This window comes from Eretmochelys imbricata, chromosome 1 (assembly GCF_965152235.1).
Source record: "Eretmochelys imbricata isolate rEreImb1 chromosome 1, rEreImb1.hap1, whole genome shotgun sequence".
In the NCBI taxonomy this organism is placed as follows: domain Eukaryota; kingdom Metazoa; phylum Chordata; order Testudines; family Cheloniidae; genus Eretmochelys; species Eretmochelys imbricata.
Genome location: NC_135572.1, coordinates 59,689,579 through 59,717,168, shown reverse-complemented (window position 1 = coordinate 59,717,168; position 27,590 = coordinate 59,689,579). Strand labels below are relative to the sequence as shown.

Genomic DNA, 27,590 nt, shown 5'->3' with positions numbered 1-27,590 from the left:
GTCATGGAAGTCACTGAGTCTGTGACTTCCAGAGACCTCCCTGACATTCTCTGCTTCAGCTCCAGGGGCTGCGGGACTCTGGAGCTGACAGCCAATGTGGCCCTGGCAGGATTCCAGCAACAGGTGACAGACTCTTAAGGGGGCGCTCCTCAGGGTTCCAGCAACAGACAACAGCCTCACATTGGGAGAGGGGGATGCCTCAGGTGAGTGGCTGGGATGTCCCTTTTTCTTTTTTGGAAATATGGTCACGCTGCTGCTCCTAGCCGCTGAGGGTGGAGGGGCAACCCCACAGCTCTCAAGTGGTGGGGGAAACTGGAGCTGCAGCAGCAAAAGTCAGAGAGAGGTCATGGCTTCCGTGAATATTTTTATTGCCCATGACCTGTCTATGACTTTTACTAAAAATAACCATGACATAATCTTAGCCTTACTCATGAGGCAGAGTACCCAAAGCTTTTTGTCTGCTATTTAAGTGCCTTAATAGCCTGCAAAACTGTGTGGGGAGAACAGTGACAGTGATCCCACTTCATGATAGTCCATCTGTCAGTTACTAGGAGCAGTGGGAAAGAGCCAACAAGGAGAAAGAGATGCTATTTATTTCCATTCCAAAACCGCCTATTTTAGACTCCATATGACTTTCTTTCTGGTACACTAATTTAGTAAGGATTTTCTCCATATAGGGAGCCATCTTCACTAAATAACAATAAAACCTAAATAAGGGATAGCAATTAAAATTATCCAAGAGTTTCTCTCCTTAAAATGAGTTTACAGTAAGTTGCAATTCTTCAACAAAAAAACTTCAAAAACAGATTCCAACGAGAAACTGCTGAATTGGAATTAATTTGGAAACTGGACACAATTAACTTAGGCTTGAATAAAGACTGGGAGTGGATGGGTCATTACACAAAGTAAAACTATTTCCCCATGTTTATTCCCCCCCCTCAACCCCCCCCTGTTCCTCAGACGTTCTTGTCAACTGCTGGAAACGGCCCACCTTGATTATCACTGCAAAAGTTTTCCTCCCCCCTGCCCCCACGCTCTCCTGCTGTAATAGCTCACCTTAAGTGATCACTCTCGTTACAGTGTGTATGGTAACACCCATTGTTTCATGTTCTCTATGTATATAAATCTCCCCACTGAATTTTCCATTGAATGCATCCGATGAAGTGAGCTGTAGCTCACAAAAGCTTATGCTCAAATAAATTTGTTAGTCTCTAAGGTGCCACAAGTACTCCTTTTCTTTTAACAAACATTGAATTTAGTTGGCACTGCTTCTTCAGGTTTGTTGCTTGTCACCGGGAGTTATGTTGCATAGGGAATGACTTGAGAATTTGTCAGTGAGGCTAATAAAAAGTACAATGGGAAGACTATTCAGGAACATCCAGTGGACAGTAGGCAGATCCCAAGAAACTGTACTGAGTATGAGCATTGCCAAAAAAAAATTAAGGTTTTAAACATCCAACTACTAAGCAGAATTGGCTGCAAAATAACATTGGGGACCCTCATCCCACACACGTCTAATTGTACATTTTCCTTCATTTGTGAATTTGTACCAGCCTTTTTTAAGACTTTTTTTTTTTAAGGTGATTATGTCTGGTCCTGAAAGCTGTAATCTGCCTTGTCTTCAAAGGTTGAGGCACTTACAGTACACATATGCCTTAATGAGAATGTATTGCTTATGCACAACTGAAGCACATCACTGTGTTTTTCAGTGGAAACATAATCATTCCCATTCTAAGGGTATTTTGAAGTTTACCGGTGAAATCAAGCTTGCATTGCAGGAATGAGTATTGGAATGTCTTTGCACTTTCATCTAGAAGATGTAAATATTTGGAACTCTTGACTTGTCAAGTAATTAGAAATCATAGCTTTGGGTGTTTTGTGGGATTTCTGTTTAACAGATTAGTGTTCTGTATATAATACTCAGGTGATAACTCAAAAAGCAAGCTAAAACTGTGTTCTCTCTTCCACTAGGTGGGTTATAGTGAAAAGAAAAAGGACATGTGGGGGATCTGTATCTTTATTGCAGCAGTTGACTTGGATGAGATGACATTCACTTTTACGGAGCTTCTGAAAAGTATAGGTATGAGGTAGGTTTTGCGTGATTTTAAATGCCTGTGATAAACAGGGGGCAGGCAACATTTTTTGGGTAAGATTACCAAGATTATTGTTTTTAATCAACCCGAGCCTGTGTGTATATGAGTTCCAAACAAGGGCAGCCATGCAAAGGTGTATCATTTTGATCCAGGCATGAGCTACACTGAACCTCTAGTTCTCCCCTTTTCACAAAAAAAGTTAAGTTCAAATTTTAAATGCATAAATCTGAAAAATCTCATTTAAACTTTCAACAGCTTCCCAACACACTGCTCATCTTTAATGATCCAGCATCAGTTTAAACTCTGCACTTTTCTACCTGCTTTACAGCAGAGGATAGGTGAACAGTGGCATTGGTACTATGACTCCTCAACAAATCTTCAATTGTATTTGAACCCCTGCTAACTTCTTTAGGACCTGTGACTTATGGAATTAAGATAAAAGCAAAAAATTATTTTAATCTATCCTATAGATAACTGTAGAGTTTGCAAGATTGTCTTTTGGTGGATGAACTAGATTGTAATAAATCTGTCTAATAAATAACTTTTCCATAGGCAGAGCATGTGTATGTATTACTAGACTAGTGAATTGTTCTTGCACTTTGGAGCATTTTACTTAGTTTTGCTCTCTTGAGGTCCATAGTCATCTTTTACAGAAAGTCTATAATATGACTAAAATCAAGGGGAAATATATTAGCATTTTTCTTATAAATACTGTAACCATCCTTGTCATAAATATAAAGGGAAGGGTAAACCCCTTTTAAAATCCCTCCTGGCCAGAGGAAAAATCCTCTCACCTGTAAAGGGTTAAGAAGCTAAAGGTAACCTCGCTGGCATCTGACCAAAATGACCAATGAGGAGACAAGATACTTTCAAAAGCTGGGAGGAGGGAGAAAAACAAAAGGTCTGTGTCTGTCTGTGTGATGCTTTTGCCGGAGACAGAACAGGAATGGAGTCTTAGAATTTAGTAAGTAATCTAGCTAGGTATGTGTTATATTATGATTTCTTGAAATGGTTGAGAAAATAGCTGTGCTGAATAGAATGAATATTCCTGTCTGTGTGTCTTTTTTGTAACTTAAGGTTTTGCCTAGAGGGATTCTCTATGTTTTGAATCTAATTACCCTGTAAGGTATCTACCATCCTGACTTTACAGAGGTGATTCCTTTACTTCTATTAAAAGTCGTCTTGTAAGAAAACTGAATGCTTTTTCATTGTTCTAAGATCCAAGGGTTTGGGTCTGTGATCACCTATTCAAATTGGTGAGGATTTTTACCAAACCTTCCCCAGGAAGTGGGGTGCAAGGGTTGGGAGGATTTTGGGGGGGGGAAAAGACGTGTCCAAACTACGTTTCCCAGTAAACCCAGATAAAGTTTGGTGGTGGCAGTGGAAATCCAAGGGTAAAAGAATTTTGTACCTTGGGGAAGTTTTAACCTAAGATGGTAAAAGTAAGCTTAGGAGGTTTTCATGCAGGTCCCCACATCTGTACCCTAAAGTTCAGAGTGGGGAAGGAACCTTGACAATCCTGTGTCCCTGTCTTGAGTTGAAATATTTTGGACCACATGGAGAAATACTTTAAAAAAACCCAACCAAACAATAAAACCCCTAACTTTAGTTCTTCTCTGGGTAATTGTCCACACAGATTCCACTCATGATGTGCACAAAAAGGGATTATTTTTGGCTAGCAGTGTCGGTTGGGTCCATGCCTGTGCTCTTATGCCCTCCACCCGAGGGCATAAAGGATGGAATGGGGTCTCTCCTGCCCTTCAGTTTTTCTTACTGCCTGTGGCTGCAAGACAGAGTCCTTGGCAGTGTCTGCTTTTCTTGCTCTTTGTGTGATTTAGCTTAACTTGTTAGAATTAGTATAATGTATAATTCAAAGTTTGTTTAGAGTTCCTTATGCTCACTGGCTTTTATGTGTGTTTTTTTTTTTTAAGTAACTTGTCTAGGCTAACAAACAAAGCTTCTACTCTCCACTCCCCACAGGGACCTAGGACACTAGTAGAAGCTAAATCACTAGGGTTTAATACCTGTTCCTCATGTGGCCCTGCTATACCAACGAACATATATCTTGGGGGAAGGACACATTCCAGGATGTTGTGTGTTTTCTCCAACTGCATCCAGACAGGGAGGAAGGCAATGCTGAAACTCCTGCTGCAGAAGTTGATGCAGGCCTCCTCAAATGGAGATCTTCAGCAAGACCTCAACCAGAAGATCAGTCCACCTTGTTCAGCACCCCAGTACTGCAAGATACCTCGGAGTGGTTCTGGATCATAGCCTCAGATAGTGCCAATATTTGACATGGACTGCTTGCGGAGAAGACACTCACCTTGCAGATGGGCATCTTGGCCTTCGTCTCCTCGGCAGCTGAATATTCCATGCAGTACGGGCAGGTACTGTACATATTAAAGTTAATATGCAATTGAATACTGCTATGAGAATTGTCACAGGAGTGCTGAAGTCAACCTGTGTGGTCAGTGTGGTTTCCTGTCCTTGTGCATATCTTGCCAACATGCTTCCGAAGAGATTCAGCCAGCAATAATATGAGAGTACGACTGCACAGTAAATGAACTCAGACTTGCAGAGTTATGAAGATCTCCATTTCCCCCTGAATTGCCACCTTAAGTCCGTGTTTGGTTAGCAGCCAAAACACACAAAAATTCAGGACTGTCATCAAATCGCAGTGTGGAGGCTGTGAGGAAATAAGCAGGGTCAAGAAACAAGGCATGGTCACCTGGCTAAAGCATGCATCATATGATATGAATCATAGCAAACCACATTAGAACATCATACAGGCATTGCAGTCGTTTACTACACTAATGGAAAACGAAGGATGGCCTGATATACGAGTTTGGAGAAGACATCCAAACCATAGAATATCTAGTGAACTGCTTTAAGATCCTTCTCCCAAGGGTCAGTTTTGATTCATTCCATGTCGCTGGAAGTCATTAACTTGTAATGCTGCTTTTCAAGTTGCCATCTGAAAGAAGTGACCTAGTGAGAGATGAATCTGTTCAGAGCCACTTCCCATCAGAGGCCTCATCCACTATTACGTTGGTATAGTTGTCACTGCAGCAGGAAGGAGCATGACCAAAGACTAGCCAGGATGCAGATTACCTTCCTCAACACCTAGCAGGAGACAGAAGTCACCATGACTCACTCCTGGCTCAGTCAACGAAGAGTCGTAAGACTGAAAAGACCTATTCTAGTACTTAAGTACTAGAGTCTAAGGTAGCTCAAGTGGTACCATCTCCGCCGAAGGACCACATGGCCCCACAGTCCTACCCAGGCACCAAGTACCTCTGTATCCAGTACCTCCCCACCTACTAGGTACTTGTTGATGGTGGTACCCATCACCCATCTGAAGTACAGAATACTTCACTGAACCCGAGATGTTGGTACAGACCTCCTTGGCACAAAAGCAATACACAGTACTGAGTGATCTGTCTGTGGTTCAGGTACCAAAGTCACTTTTACTGGAGAGAGGCTTAGGGAGGCCAATACAAAACCCTTTACTTTTAGAACAGTGGTTTTCAAACTGGGGTGTAAATATCGCTAGGTTATGCGAGCTCTCATCGGGGGTATGTGAGAAAAGTCCTGTAATGGCAGACAATGCATTTTATTTAGTAAGATTTGATAATGAAATCATAGGCATACTATGACCCTATCTCAGATGAGGGTACACAGTAGACAACATTATTTCAGCCTACAAGACAACATACACAGCCTAAAAGTTTGAAAACCACTGCTTTAGAATAGCCACATCTGGCCAAAGAGGTGTACTATATCACAGTCCTTGGTTTGCAGGCAGGGTACTCCTGATACAACTGTCTCTTCCTCTAGAGAGGGGACACTTCTTTTTCTTCTCTTCCTCTTAACTCAGCAGGGAATCATCTCCCACTTGTCCTCCATCTCACCACGGGGTAGCTCAGTAGAAGTTGGGGAGAGATTTCGGGGAACAGTCAATGAAGGAAGTTATAAAGAGATCAGGACCATACAAAGATATCCCATCTGATATTCCCCAGGGCATCTTCAATAGCATTACCCATATATGCCCTGGCAATATTGGGCTCCCTGGCATATTCAGCCCTATTCCAGGAAGCCAGCATCCTCCTTTGTGTCCTAGGTCTCCTTCTCTGAAGAGGTAACACAGTCAGTCTCCACAGAATATCTTTCATCCATGGCTGCTGCAGGGGCAAAAAGAAGAGAGTCGAGAGGAACAACTTTCTCCAGAGTAGGAGCACCCAGTCCTGGCTTTACTAATCTCTTCCAGGGTGGATTTGATTTAAATCACTAGTCAGGGAGACTCATTTTAATCATGGTTTTCTACATAAAAGTGCATTCTTGTTGGCTGTTATAACCTTATTACATATTCTTCACAACACAGATAAATGTAGATTTCATTTTTAGAAGGTACACACTATACACTTTTAAACTGTGATTTATTTTGAAAACTTTTCAGATTAGTTTTACAGCTATGTCAGAAAACGAATGATTGTTTGGTTATTTCATTTACCAAAGGTAATTGAAGCAGATATTTGTGAAGTCATTGGGAGGTGAACTATCTCCAGTTCAACAGGTTAATCATTAATTTTTGGAGGATTATCTTGTCCTACTGTATTAGGAGGAGAACATCTCCAGACAGACATTTAAATTTTGTTTAACTAAAACAACAGCGTTAAGTATTCTGGATTTTTTCTTCAACAGCAAACATGCTTGTTTTGTTAAAATATTATGTCCTTCGCTTCTTACATTTATCTCCAGACTTCTTCTCCTTGTCTACATCTATTCCGCCCCCAACCATCTTCTATTCATTGAACTTTTTGAAACTTTGTACTTTTAGAGAGAGGTAAGGGATTGACTTTGTGTACACAAATTTGCAGAGGGACAACAGAGTTGAGGTCTGTTATTTCTCACCTCTGTATATTTACAAACATTTTTGCTGTTAACAAGCATGTTACCTCTGGAGACACAGCCACAGTTTGAGAACTGCAAAACAAACTAAGCATTTCTGATGGTATCTTCTAGACTGAACACTGAGTCCTATTAGGTAGATAGAAAGATTAAAGGCTAAATAATCTATAGAGAAGCCTGTGGAACCCCATAAGATTGGGTCCCTAATCCATGAACTATTGGAACTCATTTAGAAAACTTTTCTTAAACATTACATGAATATATTGTCTCATACTACAGAATTTATAATCCCTATTCCATGATGAGACATAGTTCAAAGATATAGCTTGATTAAAACTCTTTAGATATCTTTTTCTTTTATTAAAATTTTTTTAAAATGTTTTTTGAGGAAAACAGTCTTGATTTTTGTCCACCCTGATCTCTTCTTTGTGGGAGATGGTGCAGATGAATTTGCAGTTTTCTAAGACTTGATAAAACAAATGGCAGAATCTTAGATATTCCCTTTGAGACCGTACAAGAGAAACACACATTCTTGGACATGGTTTAGTCTGCAACTCCAGGGAGATTAGTTGTGCTGATAAATGATGGTCTGCTGGAACCTGTCAAAACATGACACACATCTGCATTGACTCCAACTCTGAGACTGGACAAAAAATAAGTCCTTGCAAAGGGGTTTGAATATTTTTATCAACCGTCTTTCCCCTGGCTTTTTCTGGTTTTGTCTAGAGGACAAAGCAGCAAGGTTCTTTGAAATCCACCCCCAGAGAAGAGGAGTCTCAAAAAATGGATCTTTTTGGCTGGAAGGTCTGTTTATCTGCTAGCCTCCAAATGTGGGTTGCAAACTACCAAGCTCTGCTCTCAGTGATTTCTTCAACTAGGACAAACTAACTTTGTGGATAAGCTACTCAAGGAGTATCAAGAAGAATTCAAAGCCCTCCTGGCTGAGGTCCAATTGACTGCTAGAATATCCTTGCAGGCTGAACTGGACACATCTGACAAGGCAGTGCACACAATTGCCAGAAGAAGACTGTTGTGGCTTCAGTCTGCAGGAATCCCTAGGAAAGCCCAAGCAACAACAAGGGCTTCCCATTTCAGAGCTACAAGCTCTTCAGCAGTGGTACTGATGAGACACATCATACCCTGAAAGATTCCAGGGCAACTTTGCATTCCTTGGGGCACTCTCCCAACCCCAAAAAAGAAAGCAGACAACACAACAGCTGTATTTCAAGTGTTATGGTCAGCCATCGAAGATCTTCCAAGCCACTGAGGAAGAGGCAGATATTTCACTGGAGGCAACAGTCTGCTGCCTCCTGAGTCTGGAGCTTTGAATGGGCATCACATTTGACACCAACATTGGGAATTTGGTTGGCACATCACAGGATCTTTTTTGTTCTACCATGGCAACTGTCTTCCATTTTCAAGAAGCTTGGGGTATAATTACCATGAACCACGGGGTCCTTGATCATAAACAAGGACTATCCATCCAGTTTCAGTCCCTTCTAGCCACCTTCCCCTCTGCCCAGATTCGTCTTCAGGAGCCCTTTTCACAGGAGACTGTTGAAGCAGGAGGTAGACTCTTTTCAAGTGGGAGTAGTGGAGAAAGTGCCGCTGGAGTTCAGAGGCAGGGTCCTTTTTGTTCCCACTCCCACTTTGTTCACAAAGAAGACTGGGTTGGAGACTCATTCTTTTACATCACCTCACCACCTTCAACCTCAGTTTCTACAATCAGTTTACTGGATCCTGTGGACTGGTTTGCAGCTTTTGACTTGCCAGATGCCTATTTTCACATTTCCTTATGTCCAGCTCACAGAAAATACCTGAAATTCATGGTAGGAACATCATGCTATCAGAATGGAGTCCTTCCTTTTGTCCTCTTCATAGCTCCAACAGTTTTCATCACCATGAAGCTGAATGGCTAATTCAAGGAGAACAGGTGACTAACTTGGTGCAAACAATCCTAAAACTTCTTACCTTGCTGGGTTTCAATGTCAGAAACCAAAACTAAGTCCAACTTGGAGCTTAGAATTCAGAGCATCAGTATTAGACTTCAGATCAGTGAGGGCCTAACTTCTACAACAACAGTGTCAAACAATGACAGACCTCGTAAGTCAATTTCATGTCTGTCTAAGAACATCAGTGAGACTGTCTCATACTTGTATGCTTTGCAGTATACACTCACATCACACAGTATGCCACACTTCACCTTTGATCCACGCAAAAGGGGTTGAGATCAGTATATCTACCTAGCAGATGCCACATGCAGACATGTGATGCCCAGGGATTAGGTGGGTTAAAGAGTGGTCCAGATAAGTAGTCAGAGCTCATGCAAGATGTTGTAATTATTATTCATGCAGGGTATTACCACAACATTCTTTTTAAAGATAATTCCTTCATTAAATCTAAAGGCTGACTGTTTAGAGCAACTATTTATACAGTTGCTCTAAACATGCCCCAAAAGCCTAAATAATCAATTTATTCTGTACTAACAATAATGAAACATTTAGATCTATTTGATAAAGATAGATACAAATAGACTACACCCAGGAGTGCTTAGACCCATATTGATTGGCTCCAACTTGGCCAGGCAGGTCTTCGCAATGAGCCCTGTTAGAGTTTACTTTTTGAATGCTTTAACAAACACGTGATGTCATTGGTTTTTAGCTGAGTCAGTAATTGGCAATTTGAGACAGTTTACTTTTATTTCCAGTTTTAATCCAGATAAGATTTGCCAAGGCCTTTCCTCCCTATCTCTTCGCTGACCAACAGTTCTTCGTTTGCACCTGGATTTGCATAGGCCCTAATCTTTGAGAGAACCCTTTTGAGGTAACAAGGAAGTATGTGGGGTACCAAGGTTCATGTTGGCTCCTTCTAAGACAGATTATCTGTCTTATTTAAAACCATCTGCAGTAACCTCTATCGGTCAGAGGACTTCTTTTTAAAAACTTCTCCGGTTTTTTTTTTTTTTTTTTTGAACCAGACATTCTTTCCACTGCATTCCTTCTGAACTTAACTCATTATTTTCAAGCCTTTTCTTTATAACACACTTCTTTAATCAAACTCAAGCAAAGTTTAATTCTGATTTTTATATTTACTCTACACAAGAGATATGATAGCCAAGAGATCTAATCTAAGGGGAAGGTACACTGAGGTATCTGGTGGGGTTGCGTGAGGCAGCAAGGCAGGATCAGGTGGGGTGGCAAGACAGGGTCAAACAGGATCCAAGGAGCAGCTAGTGGGTAATGGCTTGTTGCTGAGACAAGGCCAGAAAGGAAGTAGGGAGTTTGTATTGGTTACCAGCCAATCAGGAAGCTGGTTGTGAAATTCTGGAAGCTGACCTACTCAAGTCTGTGAATTCATTGATAATTTGAATTGGTGTGGCATGATGGCCAAGACTGCTTCTCAGGAACCCAGTGGGCCTGGATTTGAGACTGGGGTTTGAGACCAGGGTCCTGACAACTTGTTGATCATAGTCCCACTGGAAATCATCTTTCTCAAATTGGGTGGACAGAGCAACTTCAGGTGTGGAGAAAAATTTCCCTAATCCATGTCTCTACCTCCAAAAACCTTTATAATAGATTCCTATGTGCGGGCGTGAGTGGGCTTATTTGGATTAACTGGCAGTTCAGGGACTGTGGTCTCCTTAGGAAGCCTGCTTGCACATAAGCATTTTAGAAGTTAAGACAATTGGCCTGGCATGAAAAGGCATTGCTACACCTTCAGGAATCAGCAAGTCAAGTGCTGGCTGACAACACTATAGCAATGCACTATATTTACAGGCAAGGAGGAGCAAGATCATCCCCATTCTGTCGGGAAGTCAAACATCTGTGTGTGGTGCATTTTGCACCAGAGCACATTACTAACTGATACCTGCTGCAATGGGGACACAAGTTCAGGCTCCCTTTCAACACCTTCCTCATCCCCTGGACACTAGGACTCATGTATACCTTTCCATAGATACCCATGACAGTGAGGGCAAACAACTTAATTAGTTTTGAGAGAGCTGGACAAGTTTATGAATGCGATTGTATGATAGGGTTGCTTGTGATTGTAAGGGGCGGGGCTCAGCAGCCTTGGGCCTCGCTTTTGGTTTATGTGTTTGAAACATGCTTCTGGGGATACCCAGATCTGTGAGCCACTGTTTTCTTTCTGACTCAGCAAGAATATGTTTTGCTGGTGATTAGACTGTCAGCTTTCTGCCACTCCAGTCTGTCTTCCTCACCAGCAAACTCCTCAAGGCTCTCCTGGACTAGACCTCACCGAGCAGGTGACATTCACTGAACTCAAGCTCCTCAGAGATGTTTCTGTGTAATGCACAGTCCCTACCACTGTGCATTCACAGAAGATATTGAGTTTGCTGATCTATTAAATTAATAAACTGTCATGTACTTTAACTGGGATAAATACACCCTTCCTTTCAAACACAGCACTGAATTGGTTTATGGTAAAAGTAATTCGACTTGATTAACAAAAGAGCATGGATTAAATAACTCCTAGTAAAGGAGATAAAGGGTAGAGATGGTTACAAGCAAAAGGGGAAAACATGCATCTAAGTATGTAAAATGTTATCTAGCACAGTAGTCTTTATTCAAGATGGTTCCTGCGGGGGGGCCCTGCATCTCCTTTCCAGCTTTTTACTGGCCAGGATCCATCATAGAGATTACATCATTTGGTTTCTTTGTCTCCTTAACGTGAAGGATCAAGATGGAGTGTCTCTGTTTGTTATATTCCCAAGGGGCTGTCTTTGTCTTGTAAGTCTGACAGGCCTCCTGGGGATTCAGTCTCCTGTGGGGTGCAGGAGCCATTTTAATTCTCCATCTGTCATATTCAGACTCAGGATAACCCCTGCTGGTTTAGCTTGATAGCTTTGTTTATAGCTAATATGGTAATTGAGGTAAACCCACAGTCCTTTGGCTAGGACAGACCTGTTTATCTCTTTTTACCTAGTCTAGGTTTTCTGATCTTAAACCTCGTTCTAGTAACATCATCTAGAGGGAATTCACTGCTTCATATATAACATTAACACATGCATATTAATAATAAGCATGTTAGCTTTCATATTCCTCTTAAGGCCTATTTTATACAGATATTGCAGTAGTATGTAGATAGGGGTGTGTATATATAGGGGTATCTAGAATGTCCTATGTTCCTAAATGCTTATGCTTTAGGGTTTCAGCCAGCCCCATGCAGGGGTCAGAAAGCATTTCCATCCCTCTGTATTCTGTTTTTTGAATATCCATCCTTTGAAGTATCAGGGATGGCCCCACCTAGAGGTAGGACATGGAATGGAGAGGGCCAGTGCTCTGAGATGGTACTGAGCATATTCTCTCTCTCGGGTGCATGGCAGGCTGGTTCTTACTCATGTGCTGGGAGTCTAACTTATCACCATATGTGGGGCTGGAAAGGAATTTTGCAATGACTTTAGGGGTTTTTGTCGTCTTCTGTAGCTGATGGGGTTTTTGCCTTCCTGTGCTTGCCAGGATCATCTGGGTGTATATATAACTTAATTTCCCTGCTGTTGTGGAGGCCTCACTTAACGGTGCTCCTTGGCCCCTCCTGTTCTCTGCCTGTTGCAGGTAATAGTTCAGTCTCCTGTGGGCTGTAATATTGTGTAATTTTGGTTGTTGGATTTAGTGTGCAGGTGCTGGATAGTGCTGGTGACCTATGGTATACAGGAGATCAGACTACATCTGTGGTTCTCAACCTTTCCAGACTACTGTCCCCCTTTTAGGAGTCAGTCTTGCATACCCCAAGTTTTACCTCACTTAAACTCCTTGCTTAAAAATACAAAAGTGTCACAGCACACTATAACTGAAAAATTGCTTATTTTCTCATTTTTACCACATTATAAAATCAATTTGGAATATAAATATTTTTACATTTCTGTGTGATACTTGAAATTGTTTTTCAGTTGTGAGCCTTGTCTGAAGCCTGAGCCACAGGTGGTGGGGTTGAAGCATGTAACTTAGCTTTGCAGGGCTCCCTGGGGTGTGGGGGCCTGGGCAGTTGCTCTGCTTGCCACCCCTACTGCCAGCCCTACACTTGCAATTGCCCTAAACCTGTCCCATGACCTACCTGTCGGTCGCAGCCCTCAGGGTGAGAAACATTGATCTAGATGAGCTGAGTACCCCCGGAAGACCTCTGTGTACCGCCAGGGGTACGCAGACCCCTTGTTGAGAACCACTGGACTAAATGAGCTGGCAGTTCCTTCTAGCCTTACCCTTGAAGGCTCCTGAGACAAGGATACAGGGTGTATCATGATAGCTCCAGCATGAGCCAGGCAATTCTCGTATTAGAATTATCCGATCATCACAGAGCCTGTTCCACCTGAGTCTCTTAGAACAATGACCTAGCATCTTTACACCTGATAGCCAGCTGAATGAAGTATACTGAAAGGAGCTGTACAGCTGAGGTTCAGAACATTCTACTCCAGAACAGGAAACCTTTCAACCAAATTGGCTTTCAGAACTAAACTAACAGATTTTTCCATCCAGATAGCTCAGCAACAGCTTTCATCACTGACATCTCCAGTTTCAACAATACTGGGCAACTTACTTGAAAGCAATCTGGACTCTTCAACTCAAAATAAGAATTCATTTTGCAGAATTATCTGTAAGCCATGCTGTCTTCACTTCCTACTGTAACAAAATTCCTGAGATTCATGCATGCATTTCCACCCCCGCCTCCCAGTTTAGGTGCTTCCTCCCTCCTTTAATCTGAATATAGGATTAGCAGTGTTGATGAGTCCCTTCTTTGAGCCATTAGTAACCTGCTCCTTTTACCACCTCTCATTGAAAACTGATTTCCTGGTGGATGTTGTATCAGGTGGGAGGATAGGAGAGATACAGGCTTGTATGTCAGGTCCCCTGTCTGTGGTATTTCAGAATTATGGGGTTACCCTTAGACCTCACCCAAAGTTCCTGCTCAAGGTAGTCTCAAAATTCTATGTAAATTGGTCTGTTCACCAAGTGGCTTTCTTTCCAAAGCTTTACATGCTAGACAGTGTCATTTTATTTAGATAAACTAAAAGTGTTCGGGAATGCACCTAGGCTATTAATGACATTTGACAGTCAAAGGGCACCACCATTCACTCAAAGGTTATCCAGGTGGGTTTTTGACTACATAAGAACCTATCAGTTAGTGAGGAAAAATTCCCTGACCATACTAGCGCTCATTCCACTAGGGCTCAAGCTGCCTTGGCTGCCTGTTTGGGTAGTTTCCATACCTGAGATGAGTAGAACAGCAATGTGGAGCTTGATCCACACATTTACTGTTCACTATTTCTATTATCAGAGCACCAAGAAGCCCTAGTGCAGACCAGAGGTTTGGATACCATTTCTGTAGGGCTGTCCTGCATCATTAGTTAAAAAAGACTGTCACAGGGTGACCGGCCCCTTTAAGTGGAAGGGGTGTCTAGTGTATCTGTGACTCATCAGCTGCCTCCTAAATAGGCTTAAAAGAGGGTACCTGGGCCCTAGTAAGTGCAAGAGCAGCTAGCAAGCCTCACTCAGGAAAGGGGTAGGTGAGAGCTGCCTGGTTCAGGCAGGAAAAGGGCAAGTGTAAGGGTTATCTGAGAGTCAGGAGACTGGAGGAGGTCTCTGGGGAAGGTTGCAGAGAACTGAAAGCTTTCTGCTTTCCCTCCCTGGAAAGTGGGAGAAATTGAAAGAAGTCACTGGAGGAGCTAGCTTGTTGGCCTTCCTGAGCCAAAGAGCCATGGCCAAAGACAGCTAGAGAGGGCTTGAAGGCTGAGAGCATCAGAGGGAGAGCCTACTGGCTTTCTGAGCTGGAGAGCTGAAACCATAGGGCCAACGAAGGCTGAAGGCTTGAGTGAGGCATGGCTAATGACCCCAGAACAATACCTGGGAGTGAGGCATGGTGTGAGATGCTGGAGGTGTACTGAGATACAGATCATGGTGAGAGACATTGGGACTGTTTGATGGAATGTTGGTGAGTTGGTTTGTAGCATGGAGTTTGCTTTTGTAATAAATTAATCCTGTAGGGGAGCATATGTATACTTGGAATGCTTTTGTATATTTTTGGGAACCACTGAAAGGGAAATGGAGGGAGAAGTATGGGTTGTGCTGTGACATGCCATAGAATAGCACTCCAGGCAGGGATGCCTTCTGATAGACTCCTTATACCCACCTGCAGGTAAATAGACAACTGTTTGTTAATTGCAAAGAGCTGAATCTGTGTGGGCAATCACTCAGAGAGCAGATACTTACCCTACAGTTACACTGGTCCTTCCAGATATGTTGCCCACACTGATTCAGCACCTGCTCTCCTTCCCCACTGATGCAGAGTCCCTACTCTGAGTCTCAGTTTGTGAAGAAACTGAGGCAAGGTTGGGCCCACTCTGCTCTTTATATCCTGGGGAAGAGGGAGACATGAGGGCACAAAAGGCTCAATCCTGGCCCCATTAGACACTGCTAGCTAAAAAGAACTTCTTGAGCATATGAAAAGTATGAACAACACCTCTTAAAGAATCAGTTACTGTAAGGTAAATGTTCTCTTCCTGTTTTAAAGAAACAGATCTCTCATCTGTCTTCCTTGCAGTGTGTGCACATGTCTTCAGTTGCTGAGAGAGATGGATGTTAACATGGATACCATAAGCACTAAAGTTGATAGTAATGTATCACGACTGAATAAGAAGTATGATGTATTATCTGCACTATATCACAAGTTTGAAAGGTAAAATGCACAATTTTTTTGTTTGAACTGATCGATTCATTTTTAGCTGACAACATTTATTTTGATTTCTAAAACATATGTACTAGAAGTGCCCATCCTAAACTTTAGGCATATCTCCCAGTATCTTAAAATCGGTTATACAGAAACACTGTTTACACCATAACTTTTATACTGCATTATCGGATCATCCTGTTGTTGCTATTATTTGTACTATGGTAACACCAGGGGCCTCCAGCCTCCATTTTTAGGCATGGTACAGGTAAACTGTCCCTGAAAACCTCACCACCTAAGTAATCCCATTCAGTTCACATCCCATCATCTCCACAAAATGCCTGAGAAAAATGTTGAGACTTGAGCACATCTAAAAGTCTTTAAGTGTCTGTGTGCATCTTTTTCTCCTGAGCTGTGGGGTTGTGAGGAAGTGCATTCCAGAGGTGAAGGCTTATGGGAAATGGTCTGTCAGCAGCTCCCTTCCTTGTGTATTAAGGGTGAGCAATTTTGAGTGCCTCAGCTGATCACAAATACAGCAATATGACATGAGGAAATAGACTGTCTTGCATAACTCTAACCCAAAATTAATTAACAAAATTGTAGCCTTTTCTGAGGGGGAAGGAAAGGAGACACTGAAGGTGAATGGGGCAGATTTAAGTCTTCTATGTGTATCCTTTTATTATTTTTTTTAACCAACATAGGCTGCTTTAGAGAATTCTTAAATAGAGTTTTGATATTTCTCCAAAGACAGAAATACAGGCAGTTTGCTATTCTTGAGTTTACTGGGGCAGGGATGAACTCTCCTAGCTCTCAAAGATTTTTGGTCCATTGAAGTGCTAGTGTGTACCTCATGCTAGTATCTCAACCTCTCCTTGAATGCTCTTAAATTCCTTTCTGATTGCAGTCTTCAGTGAGGGAGGTACTCCACACCACTGAGTATCAATGCAAGAGGGCCACAAGTCTTGTGGCATCACCAGAGTTGCCGCAGTGCTAAAGTATTTTTCAGCTTTGTGCCATTGAACTGTTATGGTCTCTTGTATCAGTGCATCACCAAAAAATGTCCCATGGCCCTAAAGTATCCCTTTAGGATGACTGAAGGTGTATTGTATGGGTATTGTCAGCCATTGAGGCGCAAGCAACCAAACCAAGCATAGAGACAGGGCCACTGAATAGCCCGTAAGTGATTTCAGTCTTCAGTTCTTGGTGGTCTGCATTTTCATGTTTGTTTAGCTGTGAAATTCAAACATACTTCTAAGCTGGCTGCCTACAAGTTGGCTTTTATCTCTTGCCCATGGTATACACTGTTCTTGCTCCTTCCCCCCCACCCCCACCAGCGTATTTCTCCTCATATGTTAGGCAACTAGTCCTTTCATCTAAACAAATTCTTTTCAGTTGCTTAGCAACACTCCAGCAGGTTTTGCTGCTGCATGTCCTATTGATACTTCCCATTGCCTAAAGGGACATGGTAGATTTGCTTTCCTAAATGGGTAGTATCAATTCTTTGTTCTTTAACTCTAATCCAGTTTATCATTGCATTGATCATCAGGATGGAAGATGGAAAGTGCTAGGCAAGTCCAAAATATTTTTTCTCAAACCTACCATAGATAGGGTTGCCAACTGTCCTGGTTTGGCCAGGAGTCACCCGGAATTGGGCTTGATCTCCTGGAGGCTACTGAAGCCAAACTGTGAGATTTTAGGCTTCTAAAAGTCCAGTGGTGCAGTGGGATTAAGCAGGCTCCCTACCTGCCCTGGCTCTGTGCCACTGCCAGAAGCAGTAACATGTCCAGCAGTGGCTCCTAGGAGGAGGTGTGGCCAGAAGGTCTCTACTTGCTGCCCCCCACCCTGAGCGCCAACTCCGCAGCTCCCATTGGCTGAGAACGGGGAACTGCAGCCAGTGGAAGCTGTGGGGACACTGCTTGCAGACAGGGTCCATGCACAGAGCCATCTGGCTGCCTGTGAGTCTAGGAGCTGCTGTTGGACAAGCCGCCGCTTCTAGGAGCCACCCAAGGTAAGTGCCCCCAGGTGGAGCCTGCACCCCAGGCCCCCTCCTGCACCCAAACCCCTTGCCCCAGCCCCCTCCATTACCCAAACTTTCTCCCAAACCCCCTACGGCACCCCAACCTTCTCTCCCAGCCCCGAGCCACTGAGGCTGGAGTGAGCGGAGGAGCGGGGCCTTGGAGAAAGGGCAGGGCTGTGGCCTTGGAAGGGGTGGGATGGGGCAGGACAAGGGTGTTTGGGTTTATGTAATTAAACAGTTGGCAACCCTAACCATAGGTCTTTTTCTGAAGTATAAAAATGTCCCTTAATCTGCATGTTTCCTTTTAAATCTTGCCCAGACTATTTGTCTGGTGTCTTTCCTCACCCAGTCCTCATTTTTACCTTTTTTTTCCTCTCATCTTTTTTTCTGTAAAATGTTTGTACGGTGACATTACAGAAGAAGGGACTTTGAGGCAAATTACAAGGATAAAATTTAAAACAGTATTGCCAATCTCAAGCATTCAAAAATTTGAGTCTGACTCAATCATGAGGCTTTACAATTTTTTTTTTTAAGGCTTTTGATTTCTGGTTCCTGAGCCTTTAGGTTGCACACTTGGATCATATTTTAGTGGTTTCTATTCCCTCAATCATGAGGCCTCGGGCAACTTATTTTTAAAATGAGAGTTGTGAGTCTCTTATGATTGCTTGACTCCAAGAGCCTGGGGTTTTAAGAAGAAACTGATATGGTAACTCTTTCAACAGAATCATGAGATGGTAACACTGATCCAATACAGGCTGTAAAACAGTCAAGACACACTTCATCCAGCAGTTTGAGAGTGTACTACAGAGTCTACAATTTATTTACAAGACATTGGAAAATAATGTGCATGTAAATCCTGGCTTTGTGGAAAATATGATTACTTAATAGATCACGTTTTAAAATTGCTTTATTATGTGAGGTTTGATATAAGCATTCCAAGAAGAGCTGCTCCTTGTAAAACTACTAGTTATAACCAGCCCATTGTGGCTGTTTGTGACACTTGTAAAGCAGATTGGCAATGTTCTTTAATTACAATAACTGACATTTTCTGAGGTGGCATGTATTTCTGCTGTATTTAGCTGAAACAAAGAATGCTACACATTTGTTTTAGACTGAGAAAGGGATGCAAAGTAAGGAACTGAATTTTTTTTTTCTAGGACTTGTGGACTTATCTACGTAGTACAGCCCAGCAGTCAGTAAGTCTGACTTTTATAATTTATATATATAAAATTTAGGAGGCAGTCCAAAGCATATGTTAGTATTTTACTTTTCTAACTACTTGCTTCTAAAGTGTATACAAAAAAAGAAAAAAATTATTGATGGCACCAAAATGTCATGTGACTAGTTTAGATTGAGCAGGGACTAGGGGAGTTTCAGTGGTAAATGAAGAAAGCTGCAGAAGTGATATACTTGGTCAGTATATTTGTGGTGCCACTTGCACCATGAATATCTCCACCTGCTGGCTTATGTATCAGCATGAAAGAAACTAACAGTGACAGGATGAACTTCATAAGCATAGTAATAGATGAGAGGAAATATTGGCCGCTTCCAAAATTAGATTGAGTTAATGCTGTGACTGGAGAATAGGACCTTTTTGTCAGACATGAGCAAGAGAAAACTACTCACAATAATTTGAGTAAATTATCAACATTCACTTCCTTCACCCAGACATTAATGCTTAGCATTTCTTGAATGGCTAAGAACAATTAGCCTTTCCATTTCAAAATTTGTTTGTAGTTTTAGTTCCATTCAGAATGTATTGTGGTAACTAATAAACCTTAAAGTGTATAGGAAAACTTTCTGCGTTGCCCTAAATGATTGAGTCCACAGACTCAAGTGATTCTCCAGAGACTATATTCAGAATTGTTGTAGAACTGTTGCTGTGAAATTTTTACTGCTTTGTCATCTGTGTATAGGACTGCTGCTGAATTGAGTTTCCCATTGGTTCTGAAAACATCCTGGATCACGTTTTTGTTGGCGAAAGGTAAATTATGTTTCTAGTAATTATTGTAATTTCTTTTATTGGAGTGAATTTATAGACTTTTTGTTTGATATGTCCAGTACAAGAAGCAAGACCGTTTGGCTGTTCTCTTAGCTGGCATTATGGACTGGGAAGTTTGAATATGGTATGTGATATCTTTCCTGCTACTTAGGAGGCTGCTGCTATTCTGGCCACTTGGATTTGAGGGTGGAATAGTTTTTTTGGTGGTTTTTTTTTTTAAAATGCCCCTATTTCATGAAAATGGCTGCCTGACCCTGACCAGTATTTTATTTATATATTTTTTAAATGGACCTGGAGAAGTTTGTAAGATTGTTTCTTCACTGTGGTAAGACTCGCTCTGTGAAGGGCTTGGGCCTTAGTGAAGGATGGGAGGCCAGCACCATATTGTTATAGCAGTACAATCAGCATCTAAAGCCTCTTTTACGCTAAGGAATTTATTTAAAAAAATCCTCATTTGCACCAATGGGAGCCCTAGTGTATACAAAGCTTGTGTGTTTACAACTGTCAATAAAATCTGCTTAGGAGCAGCTGAAATAACAGAGTTTTTGTTTCTTCCTAAAATTCTTGAGCATACCCATAAAGTTAAGGGTAGGGGAGGTTTTCTGCCTTGCCTTTTTGAGGGTCATGAGGAAGGGGTAAAATTCTATTAGGTATGGGAGGGTCAATAACAAAGGTTCCACAAGAGGTTTGGAAGTAGATGAGCTCAGTCAAACTGAGGCTGGAAGCGAGCCTACGTGGTACCCTTCTAGTCCTAGTGGTAAGGATAACTGTTAAACTGTATACACCGTATACAGTTAATTTTTCAAGTGCTGTTACTACTTCTACTTCTGTAACTTGTAAGTATATCACCTATCACGAAGACTGTTTGAACAGCCTGACTAACCTGAGCTTGGAATATAACAATTGCTGTGCTTTTAACTGACTCTGTATAAATGAAGAGAAATTATGTATTTTTTGTAAAACCAAGTTTAAGTAGTATTTGGAGAAGAGAAAAGGGGGAAAAATTACATAAATATAAAATAGTGATATGTGAAGGCAAAGTAGTTGTCTACAGTGTCATTATTCTTGAGTAAAAGATGTGGGGGGGAAGTCATATGCTGGAAAGTAAGAACTTCATGCACAGTTTAAGAAAAAAAATGTGAATTACATATGTATTTCCACAGTGATAAATCCTTGCAAATCATGCATGGTTAAATACATCAAACTTCAGACATGCTCACATCCAGAATCCGTTAACAGTGGTTTTGAGGTGAAACATCCAAATATTCCTTCTGTCAGGAATAATTTTATTTTAAACTCCAAGCATTCACTCATAAAATTCTTTTTTTACATTTTCAGGAAAAGTATTGCAGATGGAAGATGACCTGGTGATCTCTTTTCAGTTACTCTTATGTGTCCTTGATTATTTTATCAAACTATCACCACCAGCAATGCTCAAGGAGCCATACAGTAAGGATTTTAATCTTGTGTTCAGAAGCTTAGGTTCATAAAGAAGTCAACTTCAGTCTCCTTAGGGGCTTCAACAGCCCCCACACTGAATGCAATAAATCTTCTGTTCTATCTTAACCTACGTCACAATTGTGTTTAAATTTTGGGTTATTGAATGAAACAGAACATGGCAATATATTTAATATATTAAAAGTCTTCCATTTTTACTATCCCTCCGCTCCCTTTACTGCCTTCCCACCCCCAAAGGAGTACTCTAATGGCTTGGTAGTGTATCAACAATACTGCTACTGAATGTACAAGGGACTTGAGAAATTGGATTGAAAAGCATTATTTAAATTTTGACTGGGATATTACATAAATGAAAGAGGTGGATGGTGGCATGATTTTACAGAGCTTTCTTGATGTATAGTAATGTGATGGCATCACCTCACCGCAGAATTTTCAGCTGCGGTCCAGTCTAACAGTATAGGGGACAGAATATGCAGCCATGAAGAGAAGAAGGAAAGAGGGGTGGGTAGATGGAGTAAAAGGTAGTTGGAATCATAACTCAGAATGAAAAGGTGTGTACAGAATTTTGCTATATAGATACTTTTTGTTCTTATTTGAGTGATGGTCCCTATTGTAGTCCACTGAGGATTTACACATGTGCACCATGCGTCCGGAGCTGGAGAATTTGAAAGTAGTAGTGTCCAGTGGTCGATGCATGTGCCCTTGGCTTTACCTCATGGTTTCGTCTGGGTGATGGTGGGATGGACCAACCACATCTCCAATTCCTTCTCACCACATTGCATCCAGGTGCAGTCCTTCCCCAGCCTTACCCAAGAAGGCTGGGCCGTCCACCTCTGGAAGCACCTCATGGAAGTTGCCATGAGACCTCATTCTGACCTAGGCTGGGAAGCTCCCTGGTACATCAGCCTGAGAGCTAGGAGTGTGCCTCCAGCTACAGAGTCTGAGTGTGGCACCGGCAGACCACCACTGTGGACTCCGCGCTGGGGCCTAGTCGGGAGGTAAGGAAGCGTGCACATAAGCATGGTAGTGAGTTTTCCCCCAAACCTAAGAGTGGGGACACTTCTTCCATGAGTTCCAGTCATGGGGAGGGAACATGTTCTAAAACACAAGAAGAGATAGCACAAGCTGACAGATCCACCGTATCAGGTACCGAACTGCATATCCTGTCAATATCAGCGCCCCATAGATTGCGAGAACTGTCTGCTCTGGGGAAAACTACTGCTCTGGTTCCTGGTGTAGAAAGAGTACCCTTAATACAAGGGAGGTCAGGAAAAGCACCAGCACCCCCAGGAAGTATTTGTCCTAGGAAAGCTGAGGTCTCCATGCCTTCTGGGACCTTCTATTTAGGGAGACTATATCTCCCATTTATGACATGCCACAGCTGAGACACCCCATGCTCCGATGGTCTGTATGCTTCCACCAGCTCCAACGGTACTGCTGATGGAACAGGTGTCCCAAGTCTTCATCTTTGGAGGAGACCAATTGGGGCAGGGACTGTCCATCAATTACCGCCACTATGAATATCTGAGGAAGCCTTCTATATTGTGGCAATATTCCTCCATTCAAACTGTCACAGAGCCACTGGTTCCCCATACTGTGGGGCCCACTGTAACATCCTCTGGCTCTGTCATGCTGGCCTGGATCTCCTGTGTAAAGTGGCAGGAGAGCTTCACATCCCTCTGGAGGAGATCCAAGGCACTCAACATAAGCTGCTGGACATCTTTCACTCATCAGCACTGGGTAGAGTTACTCTGCCAATTAACAATATCACCCTTGAGCCACCTAGAACAGTTTGGCGTACACCAGCCACAATACTCTTACCCTCAAGGGGGTAGAAAAACGCTACTATGTACCAGTTAAGGGATCTGAGTTTCTTTTCTTGCACCCCCTCAATTCGCTTGTAGCCTAGGTAGCAACGGGACAGTCCAAACAACAAGACCCATGCTCCATTTAATCCAATAAGGAGGGTAAGTGGTTGGACCTTTTGGCTTGCAAGGTCTTCTCAGCCAGCGTTCAGTTCAGGATTTTGAAGTATCAGGGATTACTTGCCAGATACAATTTCCTGAATTACAGTGAATTAGAGGACTTTGCTGAAAAACTGCTGTGGCAAGACAGGACCCACTTCTAGGCAATAGAGGAAAGGAAACTGGTAGCAAGGACATCTCTATCACCTGTGGATGTGACAGATACTTCATCGCACTCTGTGACTTCAGGCATAGTCATGCGGGGGGAATTGTGGCTCCGTTCCTCTGGTTTCCTCAGGGCATTGCAAAATATGACTGAAAACCTCCCTTTCAATGAGTCCCATCTTTTAACCAGAAAACAGATGATTCTCTCCACACCCTCAAAGATTAGAGGGCTACACTTTCTTCCCTCGGTATTTACACACCTGCTCCCAAGCATAAATTCTACTGTCCACCGCCCACACAATGTTACAGAACCTCCAGTTTTTCTATCTGAGGCCATACGAACCATCATGGAAGTGTCAGAAGGCTCAAAGATATTGTTCTCTGGGTCCACCTTCACAATCTTCTTCCTGCCAGATGCAATTTCCACAGAAAAGATCTTTCTGAGGAACTCTAGAGCAGGGGTTCTCAACCTTTTTCTAAGTCGTCACCCCCCCCCCCCAAACATGCAATAAAAAAATCTATGGCCCACCTGTGCCACAATAACTCTTTTTCTGCATATAAAAGCCAGGGCCAGTGTTAGGGGATAGCAAGCAGAGCAATTGCCAGGGGCCCCATACCACAGGGGGCCCTGCAAAGCTAATTTGCTCTGGCTTCGGCTTCAGACCTGGGTGGCGGGGCTTGGAGCCCTGGGCTTCAGCCCCAGGTGATGGGGGTTAGGCTTTCTGCCCTGGGCCCCAGCAAGTCTAATGCCGGCCTTGTATGGCTGACCCTCTGAAAGCTGTTTGCAACCCCCCCCAGTTGGGCCCCAGACCCCTGGTTTAGAACAACTGCTTTAGAGAGCCTCCCTTACTGCCACAGAACCACCCCACTCCTTTCTGGGGTCGTCGGGCACTCTTTCTACCAGCTTGGAGTGCAATAAAAATGGACAAGTGGGTTCAAAATGTCATCCACATGGCTATATGATTGAGTTCATCATGCTGTCTCATCCACAGCCGCTTCCCGCATCCCTCCTCAGGGATCACTCTCACGACAACATCCTTACTCTAGAGGTGAACTCCTTACTACAAAGAGGAGCGATATAATGGGTTCCTCTGGAGTACGAGAGGATGGCATTCCTGTTCAACTTCCTAATACCCAAAAAGAAAGGCCGATGGAGACCTATTCTGTACCTGTGCCTTCTCAATTGCTTCATCCTCAAGCCCAAGTTTCTTATGGTCAAGTTAGGAGCGATCATCCCATCATTAGAAAAAGGCATGTGGTTAACAGCTCTCAGTATGCAAGATGTCTACTTTCACATAGACTTTCATACAGCCCACAGACAGGATCTGAGGTTCATGGTCAGCTCGCACCATTTTCAGGTACAGGGTCCTTACGTGAGGACTCACCACTGCTCCCAGGATCTTCACCAAGGTTTTCTCAGTAATGGTGGCATACCTCAGACATTATGGGGTCCTTGTGTTCCCTTATCTTGATAACTGGCTCCTGGCGGCCCGATCCAGATGCGAATCCCAAGTTTCAACCTCCATGTAGCTCAGGCTCCTTTCCTCCATTGGAGTCCACATCAATGTCGAAAAATCAACCTTGGACCAAACAACCCCTAGACTTTATAGGGGCCTACATTAACTCAGTCACAGCATGAGCCTGCCTACAAACGCAGAGGTTCCAGACTCTGCAAGAACTCATAGCCCATGTCAACAATTTTGTCCTAGCCAGGACCTACCTATCCTTCCTTGGCCACATGGCTTCATGCACATACATTACTGCCTTCGCTTGCCTCCACCTTCAGTGCTTCCAGATGTGGCTCCAGGAGATTTACTCACCCATGCATCATGCCATCGACCTTGTTGCTCTCTTCCATCCGCTGGTGGACAGACCCATGACAGGTTTGCATAGGGGTTCCCTTTCTCCCCATTTCCCCGGACAAGACAATCATCACCAACTCATCCCTCATAAGTTGGGGAGTGCATATGGGCAATCACATGACACAGGGAACATGGACTCCTTGGGAATCCAGGATGCACATCAATATTTTGGAACTCAGGGCTATAAGGAAGGCATGCCACGTATTTCTCCCATTCATCAGTTCCCATTATGTTCTTATGTCTGACAACATCTCCAGTGTTTACTATGTCAACTGTGTTCAGACGCAGTCAACCTCTGGAATTGGTGCATCACGCACCAGATCCTCTTATCTACATTCTATCTCCCGGGGACACAACGTGATTGCAGACTTGCTCAGCAGGCAGTTTGTGATTGACCACGAGTGGGAACTCCATGATACTGTGGTACGTGACATCTTTGACCAGTGGGGGGTCTCCAACCACAGATCTCTTTGCATCGCCCATCAACAACAAATGGAAGCACATACTGCCACGGGGACGGAGGGTGTCTTGATCTCCCCTCTCGGGGCAATGCTCTCATACTCCCCTGGTCAGACCAGATCAACTATGCCTTACCTCTTCCACTCCAACCATGAGTATGCCGCAAGATCAGACGAGGCAGAGCGACAGTCATCCTGATCACCCCTTGCTGGCCCAGACCATTCTGATTTCCTAACCTCCTCTGCATGACTGTCCATCCCTCAATTTCCATCCCTACTTTCCCCAATCTACTGACAGCACAAGATCAGACATCCCAATTCACAAGTGTCTTCTCAGAGCATTGTATTTGTATGAACATCTTCTCTAGAACTGGCATGTTCATCAGAGGTGCAGAACATCCTCTCTAGCAGCAAGAAAGAGTCCACTAGGCATTGCTACTGGGCCAAGTGGAAACACTTTGCCTCCTGGGCCCAACAAAATGGGCTTTCCCCAGAAGTGGTGGGATTCCCCTTCTTCTGGATTACTTCCTGTCCTTGAAGGCATCGGGTCTCGCTTTCAACTCTCTCAAGGTCCACTGAGCGACAGATAGCACTGTCCACCCCCTGTGGAAGAAAATTCCATCTTTCCACTTCTGTTGACTGCTAGGTTTTGGAAAGGCCTCATGTAACCTCCCAACCCATTCAACCCCTCACTCTCCAGTGGGACCTCAGCCTAGTTCTACCTGCACTACTGTAATCACCCGTTGGACTGCTGGCATTGTGCCATGTGTCCCTCTTTTTCATGAAAGTCACTTTCCTTTTTGCTATCACTTTGGCAAGAAGGTTTGGTGAACTTGAGACCCTGATGGCGGACCACCTTTATGGAAAGTCATGAAAGGAGGAAGTCTTCCTGCACCTGCATCCCAAATTTCGGCCAAAGGTCATCTCCCACTTTCATGTTAATCGATCCATTTGCTTACTTGCTTTCTTTCTGAAGCCTCACTCCTTGGAAGACGAATGGTGATTCCACTCCCTTGATGTCCATTGGTCCTAGGCCTTCTACCTACAGAAGACAAGGCCAATCAGGAAAGTCTCTTCCGCCCCCCCGCTCCTTCTCCCCGGTCGTAATAGCTGTAAGAGTTAAAGGGTAGGCAATCTTCACACCGAGAATCTCCAAGTGGATTTCGGGGTTCATTACTTTCTGTTATCAGACCTGCTTGGAATGCTGGCCCAATTCACAAGAGCCCAGGGTTCAACCCTAGCCTCCCTCTGTGATGTGCTGCTTGGGGACATATATAGAGCAGCCACTTGGAGTTCATTACACACCTTTTGCTACGCATTGTGCCTTGATGCAGGACTCAGTGGTGGATGCCTCTTTTGGTGTGGCTGTCCTCTGCTCAAACATTCTGTCTTCATCCTCACAACCTCATCTGACTTAGATAGTGCTTGTTAATCACACTCAGTGGAATACTATAGGTACCATCACTTGAAGAACAGGATGTTATTTACCTGTAATTGGAGGTTCTTTGAGATGTGCATTCCCTATCTGTATTCCACTTCCCACCTCCTTGTCTTCTGCTATGGATCTGTTGGATATGTGGTGGTGAAGCAACTGGAGATGCAGTCGGTCCACCCCACTCTTTATTACTTCCGACGAAACCATGAGGCGAGCCAAGGGTGCATGTGCAGACCAACGGACACTACTGACAAATTCTCTGACTCTGGACATGTGCGCATGCATAAACCCTCAGTGGAATACAAATAGGGACCGCACATCTCGAACTTCTAGTTACGGGTAAGTAACCTCCTCTTTCCTTGGTTTGACTTTGAGCTGACTTAAGTCGAACTCTTACATTAGTAAATGTTCATTCCTGTTGAAAATCATAAACTTCTCTAAACAGTAACTTTTAGTATGTTGTCCTTATACATTTAAAACTTGGGAAATGTTACTAAGAACACTATAAGTAGTGTCACACAACAGTCTTGTGTAACTTTGGATAGTACT

General features: G+C 43.2%; 1 protein-coding gene across 1 annotated transcript in view; it reads left to right on the top strand.

Annotated features, from left to right (window-relative positions):
• The window catches only part of RB1 (RB transcriptional corepressor 1), a 169,330-nt gene that overhangs the window by 11,157 nt on the left and 130,583 nt on the right, over positions 1-27,590 (top strand). Inside the window, 5 exon segments of the mRNA XM_077811427.1 lie at positions 1,972-2,087; positions 15,555-15,689; positions 18,855-18,893; positions 19,614-19,681; positions 21,038-21,148. Coding sequence (XP_077667553.1) covers positions 1,972-2,087; positions 15,555-15,689; positions 18,855-18,893; positions 19,614-19,681; positions 21,038-21,148 — 469 coding nt within the window.